Source organism: Marmota flaviventris, chromosome 1 (assembly GCF_047511675.1).
Source record: "Marmota flaviventris isolate mMarFla1 chromosome 1, mMarFla1.hap1, whole genome shotgun sequence".
NCBI classification, from domain to species: domain Eukaryota; kingdom Metazoa; phylum Chordata; class Mammalia; order Rodentia; family Sciuridae; genus Marmota; species Marmota flaviventris.
In genome coordinates, this window is record NC_092498.1 from 210,470,229 (window position 1) to 210,485,668 (window position 15,440).

At 55.2% G+C, this 15,440-nt stretch overlaps 1 protein-coding gene across 10 annotated transcripts in view; it reads right to left on the reverse strand.

The window, feature by feature from the left end:
• Nucleotides 1-15,440, reverse strand: part of Nfix (nuclear factor I X) — a 95,911-nt gene that overhangs the window by 32,444 nt on the left and 48,027 nt on the right. Inside the window, exons 3-4 of one of the 10 annotated variants that reach the window (XR_011704667.1) lie at nucleotides 13,373-13,594; nucleotides 10,483-10,565 (exon numbers count right to left, since the gene is read on the reverse strand). The exons of 8 other annotated variants lie outside the window; for them this stretch is intronic. Coding sequence is in view for 1 of the 2 variants with exons in the window: in XM_034637158.2 (XP_034493049.1) it covers nucleotides 10,456-10,565 (110 nt within the window). In the remaining variant the exon portion in view is untranslated. Of the gene's footprint in view, nucleotides 1-10,389; nucleotides 10,566-13,372; nucleotides 13,595-15,440 lie in introns of those variants that run through there. One more of the 10 variants, XM_034637158.2, reaches the window with a different exon arrangement.

The window sequence follows — 15,440 nt, forward strand, 5'->3', positions numbered from 1 at the left end:
ACCCTCCCGGTGGCAGGCCGTGTGGAGAAAGGCCCCTTTGTTCCACTGGGAGGTTAGCCGAGGTGAGTCCCGCCCCCCCAACCCCCCTGACCCTGGGCGGTGCAAATCATTTCACTGGGCCTGGGGCTGGCCTAGCTGTTTCCCTGGCCTCCCAATCCTCCACCCCAGAGCAGAGCCATGGAGCTTGGCTGTGAGAGGACTGCTTCCTACCCCTGCCTTGCCCAAACACTAACGGTCACACTTGTGGGGCTGGGCTAAGCTCCTCCAATGGTCTCTGGAAGCCTGCTCTGCCCGTCTTGACTGCAGCTTGTTCAGGCTTCTCCTAAGCTGTGGGCTTCGGGGTAGATTCAACATACAGCAGCACACTGCAAGAGTGAAGCACGTGCTATGCTGGGAAATGGAGCCCAAGAGGCCGGCTGGCTGGCCACGCCCCTCCAAATCCAGGCCTTTTCCAGTGACTTCCCAGGACTTCCTCAGAGTGGGGTCTGGGCTCTGTGCTAGTGTTGCCCTCAGTGGTCATCTGTCTCCAGTAAAGGGGGCTGAGGTCCTCCACCCCCAGAGCCAGCCAAAGCAGAGGGTGAACTGGGGGTGGATAGGGATAGGAGGTGAGAGATTTCTGAAAGTACCCCTCTGCTCTGCAACACACCCCTTCCCCTTCCCACTCCCAGCTCAAGTGGGGTGCACTACACACACATACACACACAAACACACACACACAAGCACTAGCACTCCCCCGCCATCCATTAGAGCTCCTGGCTACTCCTATGGGGTTTTCCACAGTCCTAGGAGCAAACTCTTCACACTTCCCAGAGCTTGGTGGTTTACACTTGACTAAGAAGTGTGTCCCCTTTCCAAACAGTGGTACCCTCCAGCTCCCACCCCAGGAATGTGCAGCAGAAAACCTGAAGAGGGGATTGGCCAGGATCCTTCTGTCCCTGACAGTCCTCTGGCCTCAGGATGGTAGGGGGGATATCTTCTCTTCAGGACACCGCAGTCTCCCATTATAGCAGCTAGAAGCTGAAAGTAGTGACAAAGGGAGGAGAAGGTGGTGTCCCTAACCTCCCAGGTCTTGTTGGGCCTCTGGCCTGGGAAGTGGGGCAAGAGAGAAGGGAAGGGCAGAGGGGCGAAGACAGGGAACGGGGCAGTGGCAGCAGCAGCTGGAAGTACAGGGAACCTGAACAGGGCTGCTGAAATCAGTTTCAAGAAGCTGCAGCTCAGATACACAATGTCCTGCCAAACCCTGTGCTTTAATTAAATTAAGAACGGGACAGACTTCCCAGATTTTTCTGTGTGTGAGTGCATGTGAAAATCCTGATGTGCATGAATCCGGAGATCTGTCAGCATGTGCGTGTGTGCACATGTGGATGTGTGAACCCTGATGGTAGAGGAAGAAGAGTGAGGCATCAGGAATGGGGAGGGGAGAGGTGGGACAGAGACGCTCTCCCTGGAGGGAGACTCCAGACAGGGCTCTCAACCCCTACACCCTGAACTGTGGTCAGCTCATGGTCCGTGGTGGGTCCTGGGGCTGTCTTCACTGTAGGATATTGTGTGGCATTTCTGGCCTCCACCCACTCAGTGCCAGCAGCCTCATTGCCAAAGTCCCTTGGGGGCAAATCCAGCCCTGGTGAGATCCACTGCTCTTGGGCATCAGATGAAAACCAGCTCAATCAAGCCCTTACTATGGAGATGCGTTCCATCTCCCGTCCCTCTGTAGCACGCATGCTTCCAAAGTATTCTTGGGCCTTGCCACCTGGTCCCAGAAGAATCAGTGATAGTTCTACAAAGGGCAAGGTGCCCCTGACTTCTCCCAATGGGCGTGGCTACACAGAGTCAGCTGAAGTCGGGATCTGAGGTAATGCACACCTGAGGCCCAGACTAAAGCTGGTATTCTGCATCACTGAGGGAAGGGTCACAGAAGTGAGGGCTTACTTGCCTGGAGACAGATCTTGCAAAGACATCCCGAGTAGCCCCAGGCCAGTAGAAGTCTACCTACCCCACCCCCAATCCTCTTGCACTATCCAGCCATCCCTCACACTGGGAGGCTCCAGAGAAGCAGGAGCTGGGGGGGTTCCCAGTTCAGCCCCAACTCAATCCAGTCCCCTTCCAGAGGTCACCTGTAGCAGTCTTGTTCTGAGGGTAGGGTCAGTTCCAACAGCCCTTCTCCCCTAGGCCCAGAGGAAGCTTGCCTCTCTCCCCAGCCCTCTAGGAGCCCTGAACAGTTCCCTTCTGGGAGCAGAGCCAAAAAGATGGGAGAAGGATGTTTATAAGCTGCTAAAAGGGAAAAGTGGGAGGAGGGGCTGAGAGGCCCAGGCCTCCAGGTAGTTCAGACTGGGGCCCTGCGGGGAAGGAGGAGGAAGGTGGCCTTCTCTGGGGAGCTCAGTATCTGGCAGACAGGAGGAGGAAGCAGCCCCTACCCACCCGCCACAACCACCCTAACTGTGCCACCAATGGGCTTCTGGTCCTCCACAGTAGCCTGCCAAATGACAGTTTCTTGACACTGGTTCCTGATCCACAGGACTCTGAGACATTACTGGGGTTTTTTGTTTTGTTTTTTGGCTTGTTCCCCTCTCCTCACCCTGAGGAGAACAGGACCAACGAAGAAGGACGGAGGGCCCTGGGAAACCTGGGAAACCGAGGCTGGGAGTGTGGCTTCAGGAGCTGCCTGGTGGGAGCGAAAGCCAGTCTCCAGCTCCTAGGGCTCTGCACACAGCTAATGGGAGGCTGGCAGCGGCAAATTGTTGTTTACTTTTAATTAAGTAAACAATGTCGGCTTCCGCCTCCTCCCCTGCCATCCCAGCCAGTAATTTGGGGGATGACAATGGGGCTGCTTCCTTCCTCCTGCCTTCTTCCCTCCCTGCAGGCACTCAGGCTCCCTCTGGCTGTGCAGTCACTGGAACTCACCGGCTGGTGGAGAAGGCTTGGGGGGGGGGGACGACAGGAAGGCCCCAGTCAACCTGCTACCTACTGAGTCCAGCAGGCTTCAGGCGCCCTCCAGAGGGTTGGCTTCACTGCCACCTCACTCAGGGGCCTCGAGGGCAACCTGGCCTCACACTTAAGACTAAGTCCATTCTCTCCGCTCCCCTCCACGCTGTAGCTCTCCTAACCACTGTCCTTCAAAGACCAAAAACAGGGTGACCAGGAGTCCCTGAGGGATGAGGCAGTAGAGATCAAAGCACAAGTTGGGAAGATATTCACCAAATTAGACAAGTCTTGCACAGGTATCCAGCAAGTGGAACCTTCTGGTCCCCTGGGGCAGAGCCTAACCCCCACCCCGGCCCAACACCCACCCCTGCTGCAGGCCACTAGGTGGTACCAGATTTCCTCGGATGAGGAGCTGGCTTTATGGCCCTAGTTTCTGCTGTTGCTGTCTTGAAATTCTTAACTTGCGAACAAGGGGCCCTGCATTTTCATTTTGCACTGGGTTCCACAAACCCTGCAGCTGGTTCTGCTGGGTCCTGCCTGGGGGTGTGAGCCCTGGACTCCCCCGAGTGAAGAGACAGGCAACAGAGCCCCGAGCCCTGGGAAGGCTGAATTTCAAACGAAGTATCCTGAAGATGGGGCTCCAGACAGATACACCTCTCCAAGCCCTCTGCACAGCGGGTGCACAGCGGGTGCACACATTGCAGAACTGAGTGGAAGGAAAGGGAATCCCTCTAGTTCCTCTCCCGCGTCTCCCTCTCAAGGATGAGCAGATGGGTCCAGAGTCAAGCCCAGCCTCCCTCCAGCTCACTCACACCCCCTCCTCCCAAGACTTTCCAAGGTGTGTGTATGGGGAGGGGTGCTGAGTTGTGTGCAATCCCCACTCCTCCCCCTGCCCCGGCTGCTTCCCCTACCTCCTTCAGAAGGGCGGGGTCTGTGGCTGCAAAGTTGGCTGGGGCTGGATGCAATTTCAGCCGCAGAGCAGGGCTCCCTGGCTGGAAGCAATTTTCTCATTAGGACCCCAGGCCTGCTTGCCCGTTGGTTCTCAGCCCTCACTCCCCTCCTGCGAAACCGCACCCCATAGGCCTCCCGGCAGACCACTCACACGCACAGGGAACCGCACATGTACTGAGTCAAAGGGGCGATTGTGGGGTCAGTCCAGTGAGGTTGGGGGCAAGGAGAGTTGCTGGCGCAAAGCCCTGGCCAGGACGCTGAGGCACCTTCAGGACTCCTCATCCAGCAGCCTACTTCAGGCAAAGAGTGAATCCCAGTCCCCAGGACAGAGAGCAGAGCCTAGGGGATCTGGAGCCTGGCCCACCCTGAGGGCTGACCTCACTTGACACTCCAGAGAGACCCTCCAGTGCTCAGGTCTGGCACCAGTGGATCCCCTCCTTGCTCAGCTGGGCCTGGGGCGAGCAGATGGGCTCTCAGGAGGCAGCCCCCCTCCCCCAGCCCCAAGGCTGCTCTAAGTGGAGGGTGGTCTTGGCCAAGGGAGGGGGGAGCCGAGGCCCCGGGAGGGGTGGCTCTGCTCCGCAGACACATGTGGTTGGACTTAAAAAGCTATTAGGGAGTGAGGCGCTGGCGGGAGTGCGGCCGGCCCTCGCACCAGAGGCGGGCGGTGGGGGGGGGTAGATGCCGAGGCGGTGAGCTCAGCACCTCCCGCTCCCTCTCCAGCAGGGCCTGGAGAACTCAGAGGACCCTCACCCAGCAGGAGAGTGGGGCAGGCCCACAGGGAAGGAGAGGCAGGCTGCTAGCCCTTGGTCCAGGACAGATTCTGGAAAGCTCAGCAGTATGAGAACTCTAGAATCTATGATGGAGCTAACCTCTGGGGGAGGGGCGGGGAAGTTGTGCCCAGGGCTTGGATGGGACCCAGAAGGGCACAGACAGGTCCTTAGCTTCCCTTCAGCCTTCTTGGGGTGACAGCTGGCTGGGGGTCTCCTAAAGGAATGTGTGTGGGTTCTGCGGGGCTGGAAAGGGGGATTATTAGGACACCAGAAGAGAGCAAGGGAAGGGAAAAGTGGGCCCCACCCATCACGAGGCCAAAAAGAACCGACGGAAAGTTCCCTAGAGCCGCCAGCTTGTAAAAAGTTCCTTTACTTTCCAAATTATGAGCATTTTTTAACAAGGGGGGGGGCAGAGCCACGATCTAGGACTTCATAAGACTGTGTGTGTGTGTGTGTGTGTGTGTGCACGCGCATGCACACCCGTCTGTGACCATGTGTAGCCATGACTGAAGGGTGTGCAACTTGCATCTCAAACTGCTCTACTCCCAAAGTCAGGTCACCATCTGAGGGGTTCCCACCCACCACCCTCCTCAGGTAACCACCATCCTGTTATGCCTAACCCCAGGGGGCACCCCACTGCTGTTACAAAGTGAGGTGTTGCTAGGGGGTCAGGCACACGAGCAGGACCAGACCTGGGTCTGGCAAGCCACTTGCTAAGCTCCATCCCCATCTTGCAGGCCTCAGCATCCTCAGGAGTAGGCTTTAGGATGGAATGGAAGGATTGCATGGAAACATCCTGCCCAAGGCTCTGGAGACCTTTCTGAGCTCCTCAGACATCCACTGAGATCACCCCCAGCTCCCCAGGATTCCAGGGCACAGTCAGAAGTGAGGAGTTGGTCCCTCTTCTGCTGTGTGGGGGCAGGAACTAAGTGTTTGGGAGACATTTAATCTTCCTAACTGCCCCATGGGGTGATCGTTATTTTCCCCATTTTTGTAGATCAGAACTGAGATGGTGAAATCAACCAAGATCAGCCAGGGCCTGAAGGAGTGGAACCTCCACTTGCCTGACTCCCAGGGCTCCACAGGCCAGGGGCTCAGCTCTTCCTAGGGGTCTTCTTTCTCAGCCTGGATCCAGATCCACCCACAGGAGAGATGGGGAACTGTGGGATGACCCTGAGCAGGGCAGGGCAGGAGAGAGGGGACTGCTCTAAGCCACCAGGAGTGGGGCCAGGCAGGCTGAGTGGGGGAGGAGCTGACCACGGAGAGCCGGGATCCTCGCTCAGGAAACTCGCAAAGAATGCGGTTGGCAGCAGGCCAGTGGGCCAGGACCACAAAGAGGCCTTTGTTTTAGGAGGTGTCCAGGGAGTGGATGGACAGAACAGTAGAGGTGGGGGCAGCACCCCTTGGGGTGGGACTGGGGAGAGCACACACTGCCCTCTCCTGTCTGCCTCCCCATGCCTCAGCCTCGCAACAGCAGGTTCCCGCTCAGGGTCCTGACTCCAGGGAAGACCCCTGGGACCAGGTTGTCCCACTTCTCAGCTCCCCGCCTCCCTCAGCTGGTAGGAGGGGATCTGCCCTAAATCTACCCTTCTGAACCCCAGAATATCCTAGGAACCCTGGGGGGAATCAGGGATAGGGGTGGTAAAGGGGCTCTCTGACCTCCAGGAGGAACTGTCAGAAGATGGCAGAGTCGTCCCCTCCCTAGTTGTCCCTGCTTTCCTCTGGGGAAGGAAAGGAGAGGTTGTAACAGTCCCTCCCCCTCCCTGCTCTGCATTTGCAGAGTTTCTCTGGCCTCTTCTTGGCATCTGGAAAAGTTTGGGAAACACAAAAAAAAAAAATTTTTTTTTTTTGGAGAGTTTTTCTATTGCTCCCTAGACCTGCCAAGAGGAAGAAGGAAGAGGGGGGCGGTCTGGGGAGTGGGGGACAGAGTAAAGTCAGAAGAGGAAAAGAGCACTTGGGGAAGGAGCAGAGGAGCACTCAGCGTGCCCCACAGCCCACTGAGCTCCATCCAGGTTTTCTGGAATTAACAGAAAGACCCCCCAAAAATGCCCTCAGGCCCACCCAGCACACCAGATTCACCTGGTCCTACCCTGCACCATGCTCAGAACCGTCCCTGGCCACCCCCTACCAGACACAAGTGTGCTGCCACCAGGGAACACCTGGGCTGTGGGGCCCTGTGGAAGAAAAAGACGGGACATCTTAAGGATGAGTGGCACCAAGGACATGCCATATACAACTCAAAATTCATCCCAAGACAGAGCACGTGCCTGACACAGGACTGTTTCTCTGAGAGGATCAAGACTGTCTTGGTTAAGTGAGGTGATCCTTTGCCCTGATCGCCCCAGTAGTCAGGTTGAGGGCAAGATGCTGCCTTGAATGACCCCCATGAGTCATGGTGGCACTGCCCAGCAGCCCCAGTGTGATTACCAGGCCATCCCAGGTGGTCCACCTGTGTTCCTGGCCCTTGTGTTCCCTAGGACAGCTCCCATCTAATCTGTGCCCTGGTCCAGGTAGCCAGCAGTGTGCCTTGGTCTCCCAAGGATGGCCCCACTCCTGGGGACAGAGTGTACACGTGGAGTAAGGGACAACTGAGGCTGGGGGACAATCTGGAGGATTAGTAGCACCGGGTACTAGTTGGAAGAGCAGAATCACAGGTCCTACTTATGGGGCAGTCCCAGGGATCCCTCGAGGGACTCTGGTGAAAGGTTCCTGACTGGGATTGCAAGAGGAGGGAGAGAGATGGGAAAGATGGAGTGCTGGAGAGAGACACAAGGGCAGCCAGCTTCTCTGCTCTCTGTTAACCTGGGCACCACCTGGATGCCAGTGGACATTTGGTCTCCAATCCTATAGGCAGAGCAGAGAGCCAAGGAAAGACAGAAAGGAAGTAGTGGCACAGGATGGGCAGCTGGTGGGAGGGAGGTCTGCCGAGGAAGAGGAAAACCCCGCCAGCACAGAACGGGGAGCCCAGAGGGCAGGCACAGTGGGAGGGGGCACCGCAGAAGCTCCTTTGCCTTCCGGGCGCCGCTGGCTGCTTCCAGGAGCCACCCCGCCCCCTCCAGGCACCTGCTAAGGCGGCAGTGGCGGGTTGTGTTTCTTTAACCCCTGGGGCCTGTTGACACAGATTAGTATCGCTGGTCAGGGGTCAATAGGGAAGGCTCTTGAGGTCGAGACCTGAACAACTGGAGTTGTAATGAGCCACGTGGGGAAGAGGCCCAGGGAGAGGAGAGGGCCGAGGAGGGAGGAGGAGGGCTGGGCTGCTCTGAGGAAGGGCCTCTCCAGCACTTGCCTGGGCAGTTCTTGCCTCCCTGAACCTGCTGTGCTTGGGGCTTAGGAAAAATTGGACTCACTGGCCACTGCTATGGAGATGCAGATGTCCCTGAGTGGCTGGAGCTGGCACCCCAGGGAAGAATCTGGTAGAAAGAAAAGACATGAACAATGGCCAGAGGCTCTGACCTGTGTCCACCCTCTGGGGCCAGACAGAGGGCACTGGTGGGCCCTAAGATACCCCTGCTCCTCCCTGGGTCTACAGTGGGGTGGCACTGCACCCACCTGTGGCACATGTCCACCTTAGGCTACCTGGCAGAGCCTGAGCTGAGTGACTCACTTGAGTCATTTGGACCTTAAGGGGGGCTGGTGCAGGGCCTAGACAGTGTCCCAAGCTCCTGGTGGGACAATCTCGATTGAAGTCTTTGCCTTCGTCAACAATGGGATCCACAGCATAGCACCTAGGTGGTGAGGCAGCTGCTCCTGTGCCTCCTAGAGGCATGCAGGGTGCTTCAGCAACACATACCCTCCCAGTGATCTGCCAACATCATCAGTGCCACCACACTCCTCCCAAGAGCCCTGGAGGCTACTCAGGGGGCTGCTCCAGGCCTAAGGCCACCTCCAGGGGGCTGGTCTTGATAGGAGGAGAGGATTGCCCCTCTGGCCGCAGGCTGCTTAGCCACTCCCACAGAGGAGTAAGTGGGGGAGAGAAGAAAGCCAGGCCACATGTCCCTTGGGACTAAAGCCTCCCCACTATCTGGAACAGCAAGGCATCTCTTGTAAAGAGGAGTGAGCTCCCTCAGAGTCACTGGCGCTCCCCAAGTCCTGTCCTATTTACCTCCTTTAATTGCTCCATGTGGCTGGGCACCATGGCCCATGCTTGTAATCCCAGTGATCTGGGAGGCTGAGACAGGAGGATCACAAGTCCAAGGCCAGCAGTGTAGTATGCTGGAAGTCTGTGAATGCTGAAATACATGGCCTCAGCAGGGACCCAACCATGAGTGACCTGGTGCCTGCCTAAAAAGACAATGCCTCTTGGCAGAGAAGAGGATGGACAGCAGCTGCCTCTTTGCAGGCAGTTACAAATCCCCAGAAGATAGCAATTCCCCTCCCAGATGCACACCTCCAGAGAAGAAGAATACATGTCTACTTAGATACTTGTACACAAATGTTCACAACTGCCAAAAAGTTGTGACCATCCCAAATGTTCGTCAATGAATGAACAGATCATCAAAATGTGGCATATCCCACACAATGGAATATTATTCAGCCTTAAAAAAGAACGAAGCAGGCTGGGCGTGGTGGCGCACACCTGTAATCCCAGTGGCTCAGGAGGCTGAGGCAGGAAGACTGCAAGTCCAAAACCAGCCTCAGTAAAAGCAAAGTGCTTAGCAACTCAGTGAGACCCTGTCTCTAAATAAAATTCAAAATAGGGCTGGGGATGTGGCTCAGTGGTCAAGTGCCCTGAGTTCACTCCCTAGAACCAAAAAAAAAAAAAAAAAAGAAGCATTGATACCAACTACAAGATGGATAAACCTTGAAAATGTTATGCTCCATGAAAGAAACTACTCACAAAGACCATATATTATATGATCCTGTTTATAACACAGAAAGCAGATTAGTGGTTACTAGGAGCTGGGAGAAATGGGCCTAACTACTAGTAGGTATGGGATTTCTTTCTGGAGTGATGAAAGTGTTCTGGAATTAGTGGTGATGGTTGCACAACATTGTGAATGTACTAAATGCTGCTGAATTGTACACTTTAAAGTATAGATGTCAGCTGGGTACAGTGGTGGATGCCCGTATTCCTAGAGACTCTGAAGGCTAAGGTTAGGAGCACTGCAAGTTCAAGGCAAGCCTGGGCAACTTAGCAAGACCCTGTCTCAAGGTAAAATATAAAGCCAGGAATGGTGACACATATTGTAATCCCAGCGCCTCGAAAGGCTGAGGCAAGAGGATTACAAGTTCAAAGCTAGCCTCAGTAACTTAGTGAGACCCAGTATCAAAATTAAAAAGGATTGGGGATGTGTCTCAGTGGTTAAGTGTCCCTGGGTCCAATCCCTGGTACCTAAATAAATAATTTGAAGAAATAAAAAGGTGTAGTTATGTAGCTCCTACAGAGCGGCCCTGGGTTCAATCTCGAATACTAGAGAAAAAAAATACAAATGTGCTTGAACTCACAATGGATTTATCTGCTGATAAACCCACTTTAAATTGAAAATATTATTAAGATGAAGACATGTTTAATACACCTAAGCCATTGAACACTGGAGCTCAGCCTCGCTTACCTTAAATGTTCTCAGAACACTTCCATTAGCCTATAGTTGGGCAAAATCATCTAACATCAAGCTTATTTCATAGCAGTATCCTATAATTCACTGGATTCTGAAAGTGAGAAACAACGGCTGAATGGGTGTATTTTCCCACCATCATAAGGTCAAAAAATCCTAAATCGAACCATTCTAAGTCTGGGCCCATTGGTAGTGAGTTTTATTATGTGAATTATAGCTCAATAAAATACAAATCTGGAAGAGAGTAGAAGCTGAATTCAGAAAATGACAGTGGGGGGTGAAGAGTTGGGAGTCCTGGGGCTGCCACAGGGCCTGTGCTCAGCTGGCTGCGAGGCTCTGGATGAGGTGGTGATGTTCCCAACAAGGCCTGGAGCAAAGACAAGAGGGAGCAAGGGGCTGGGGAGGTCTCTCATGAGGGCGGAGCACCAGTATGAGGGTGGAGCTGGAAAGAAGAGTCTGAGGCCCATGGGAGATCCAAATCTGAGATGAGCTGGGATGCCCAGTGGAGAGGGGCAAAGGTGCACAGTCGGCCAGGCACTGCTGCTGCTGGCAAGTGGCCTTGAGCAAGATGCTCCACCTGCCCAGCTGCATGTGTGGCACTGTGTTTCCACAGCCCCTAGCTCACCACCATCCTGGGCTTCGCAAAGCTGGGGTTCAGAGGTGCTGACAAACAGTGTCACCCAAGGCAGGGAGAGCACCGGCTGTGTGGGGTGTAGGGAGCAGCAGAGTGTGGCCAAGCCCAGGAAAACCAGCCCTTCACAGCACAGAGCAAACAAGAGAACCAGGAAAGGGGCATAGGAAGAAAGAGGCAGGGATGAGGGAGGCACCGCCACTGTGGGGCAGAGAGGGCCCCAGGCCCTGGACCAGCCCACGCCACGGGCAATGCAGACAGAAGGCCAGGTAGGAGGGAGCAGGCTCCAGACCCAAGGCTCACAGGGCTGCCTGGGAAGCTGCGCACTCTCTCACCACGGCCTCTGTACCAGGCTTCCACCCTCCTTGTCCTCAGCAATAACCCTGCCCACGGCTCTGGGCCCTGGAGCTCAACACATGGCACCACTCAATGGTTTCTGGCACCAGAGAGGAATTTATTTCCTGGATAAAGCAGCCAAAATCGTTCTGCACCTTTGTTCCGCGAGCACGGTGCAGTCAGAGCCGACATTTTCTAATGGGGCCAGAGAAGAGAAACTCAAAATGGATTCAGGGAGGGTGAGGCTGAGGAGCAGTTCAAAGGCAGAGCACTCTGTGGTCTCGAAAGCTAATGGCGGGAAAACGGATGTGGCTGGGCTTATAAAATCAAATAGCCCAGGGTTTCTAGTGAGTGAGCTGTAAATCAAGACCAGGACAGGTAAACCACCTGAAGCTTAAAAAGGGGACCCCCATCTAAGGCAATAAGTTCTACTCTGTGGGGAGGGGGTTCTGGGGAATGAACCCAGTGGTGCTCTACCACTGGGCTACATCCCCAGCCCTTTTTAACTTGAGATACAGTCTCACTAGGTTGCTAAGGCTGGCCTCAAACTTATGATCCTCCTGACTTGGCCTCCCAAATGCTAGAATTACAGGTGTGCGCCACCACGCCCAGCAATAAGTCCTTTTTAAGCAAGGAGTCACCTTGCTGAGTAGGCTGACTCCAAGGAGGAACTTGCTCCCGATTCATGGTGGAAGACTGACATCTATCCCAAGGATCTAAGTGCTGACAGTCAGTCAGGGCTAGGCAGGAGAAACAGCCTCCTTCAAACTAAACCTCAGGGCCTTGAGAGTCCTGGATGGCTGGATTTCAAGGCATTCCTGGGGGGCAGTCCCACTGCTCCATTCCAGCACTCACGAACAGCCTGCCCAGAGCTGCCTAGGAGGGCAGTAGCTGCCCTTCTGATGTTCTTCATGGCCCGTGATGGGTCAAGGCCTTGGGCCCTTTCCTGATCAGGGTCTGTGATTTAGACCAAAACAATGTCCCAGGAAGGAAGCGAGCTGTCCCAGTGCCCCCAGAAACCATCTCTCTGCTCTCTTCACCCTCCCTTCCCCTTCTCTCAGCTCCTTACATTCACATGCATGGAGACGTGCACAGACACAAAAAGACGCTCACGTGCACCGGGATCCGTGTAGAATCACCGCCTTGCAGCCTATTTACAGACATTTTACCAAACAAAACATCAACTCCCAATGTTTGACAGGAAGCCCCTCCTCTCTTGTCAGACACGATCCCTCCTAAAGGGGGTCCCCAGCGAAGAGCAGCAAAAGCCCCAGGAAGGGGAAAAGGAAGAAAAGGAGTGCGTGTGAGGCAAGAGAAGGTAAAATTATAAGGTTGGAGCTGTCAAGGCAAAAAAGGGGGGAAAACGCAAAGCGACTCCACTATTAGGGACTCGGTGTGAAATGCAGCATTCACAACAGCTGAAAATCTCAGCGCTTTGTCTGCAGGAAACATGAGACATAGTGGCCCAAAGGCTGGGAGGGCAGCAGAAGCCCCCACATGTGGCAAGCAAGCAGTGAATACACCCCAGAATAGAGGGCAGTGTGCCCACACCCATCTCACCCAGCTCACAGGCTACTCCCCACTGTGCCCTCCTGTCCCCCCACCCTGTCCTCTCCCCCAGACACTGTGGAGGGGGGTCAAAGAAATGTAGGAAGCGGGCAGTAGGGCCCATGGGGTGCTCCTTTGGTCAATGGGACTGGATGTTGGCCAATGTCCTATCCATTAAACAGCACCCCAACTCTTGCCTACCAGGGTTCAGGGACCACCTGCCCAGCTCTGTTCCTCAGAGTAGAAGCCGGGCCAGATGTGTGTCGGGGAAGCTGGAGCACGGCCAGTGTCCTTGCAAGACAGGAGCTGGAGGGTGCCAGCCCTTCCCATTCCTGCACACCCTCCTTCCAGAGGAGGTCCAGGCCCTACCCCCAGATGCTTCTGGGGGCCATAAGGAGATCCTGGGGAGGGAAAGGGCAAACTCCTCAATTTTGGGTCCAGCTTTTACCACTGGAGGAGAAAGGAGCCTGTCAGGAAAAGGAAGGGGAAGGTACAGAAGTGACAAAGGGCTGTGATCCTCAAATGCCTGCCACTAGGTCAACACTGTGGGGTTATCAATCTGGGGTGGCTGCCAGTCTTCTACTTCCTGGCCACAGACTGCCAAGTGCCCTGGGCCTGGGTCTCCAGGCACAGCACCAGGAAGGCCTCAGGACGCTGACCTGATTCCTCCTGGCCATCATTTCCTCTGCACAGCAAGGGTCTCCACACCTTCAGAGCCCCGACGCTGGGGCTTGGTGTTCGGTGTTCGGTGTTCTCTGCTTTGGGGGGGCCATCTGTGTGGGGCTAGCCGTCAGCAACATTCCTGGTCTTTCCTGCTAGATGCCAGTAGCTTACTCACCCCCAGTAGTGACAACCAAGTTTCCAGACATGGCCAGACATCCCTGGGGGGAAAATGGCCATCACTGAGGACCCCTGTGCTACAGGACAGCCTCACATTCTCCTCGGGGGCCCAGCCTAGGTACACATTAGGAACTTCTGTTTGTTCATATAAATCAATGGCAGTGATGGCTAAGCAGACCCCTCAAAAGAAAGCTACTGACCCCCCCTAATAAGCACCACCTCAGAGTGGAATGCCAGGTGTCCTCCACTCCATGCCTATGAAGGTCACCCAGAGGTGGAGGCAGCCTTCAGCATGGGGTGGGGGAGGTCAGGATGCCAGGCCCTGTGTGGCTCAGAGGTCCCAGGCTTCCTGGAGGCTGGCCCTATTCACTGCCCTTGGTCCTACAGTCTCCCAGATCTCCCCAGCCAGACCAGCCCCTTGCCTCAGGTCCCCTGCTGTCCCTGTGCCATATCCAACCAAACATGGGGCTTTTAATAGCAGCTTCCTGTGGGGCTAACTCCCCCCACCCCTTGCCTCTCACTCAGTCCTGTTCCTGACGGTGGAGACACAGCGCCCTGTAATTACAGCAATTGTAATCTCTTTTACTAACAGGTAGATTAATAGCAAGGCAGGTTCACAAAGAGCCCCAGAAAGAAACTGCTCAGCTGCTGAGCGGGCGGGAAGGGCCTGACACTTCTCGGTAAGCACACCCGCCTGCTGATGCAGAAGCTGGAGCCATGGGGGCGCCAGGTAGGGAGTTGAGCACAGGAGGGACACATCAGCTGTGACCCTACTCAATAAGTGATGGAGGCAAGTCACTACACCCTCCCTGGGTTTCCAAGTTCTCACGACGACAGCAAGATTTGAGCCTCAAGACCTGAGACACTTCGTCTTACATCCTCGGGCATAATGCATGCTGACATTTACACACATGCCCCAACCCACCCTTGTATACAGACACCCAGCTCCTGACACCAGGCACAGCACCAGGAAGGCCTCAGGACACACATGCAGACACCCACAGGCTATCGTGTGCTGAATGCCCACAGAGTGGAGGACAGACCAAGCTCCATAAGCACAGGAGTCCTGCCTACCACGACCTGGCCAGAGGTCCTCAAGGCTGGATGTCCTGGCACTGCCACGCTGCAGAGGAAGGGCAAGCTGGGAAAAGGGGAGCCTGCTGCCATTCCCTGTCCTCCACAAGCTGCACCTCACAGCCTCCTGCCAGGCCTCAGGGATCTTGGGACAGTTCTCACCACTGGAGCCTGAGGACAGCCAAGTTGTGGGCAAGATGGAACACTACATGGAAAGGGTGGGGAGAGGGTTGGGCTGCAGCTCAGGGGCAGAGCTCTTACCTAGCATGAATGAGGCCCTGGGTTTCATCCCCAGCACTGCAAAAACAACAGAATATCAGGATTCAGAGACAAAGAGTGCCAGAAGCAATAGATACTTCAACTTCCTTGAGCCAAACAGGATGTAGAAAGTGACTGAGGCCTAGTTTAGAAGTGAAGGAATACATGTCTGTGCACAAAGATGGGAGTGCAGTGGCAGTAGGACCAGAGCCCAATAGGAGTGTGCTCACTCACACTGAGGGACCCAGGCCAGGACACAAGGTGGTCGTTTCCTGAATGCTGGGATGGAATTAGAGGTGTCTGTGAGTGAAAACAAAGTCCACAGCCCCGAGGCAGGGCTCCTTCCTGAGCCTCCCCTCCATCCTGGAGAACACAGGCTGCAGCAGGCAAGCTGGGGTCCTGGTGCAGACTTGGCATCAGGGCTCAGGGATCGGCAGCAGCTGCTTCTGTAGGACTTCTGGGGGCACATGCTGGTAGCCACTGTGAGCTTGTACCTCAGCAGTGGCACTGGAAGTCTGCTGCCATTAAGATGCCATGGCCAACACCTGCTCATTG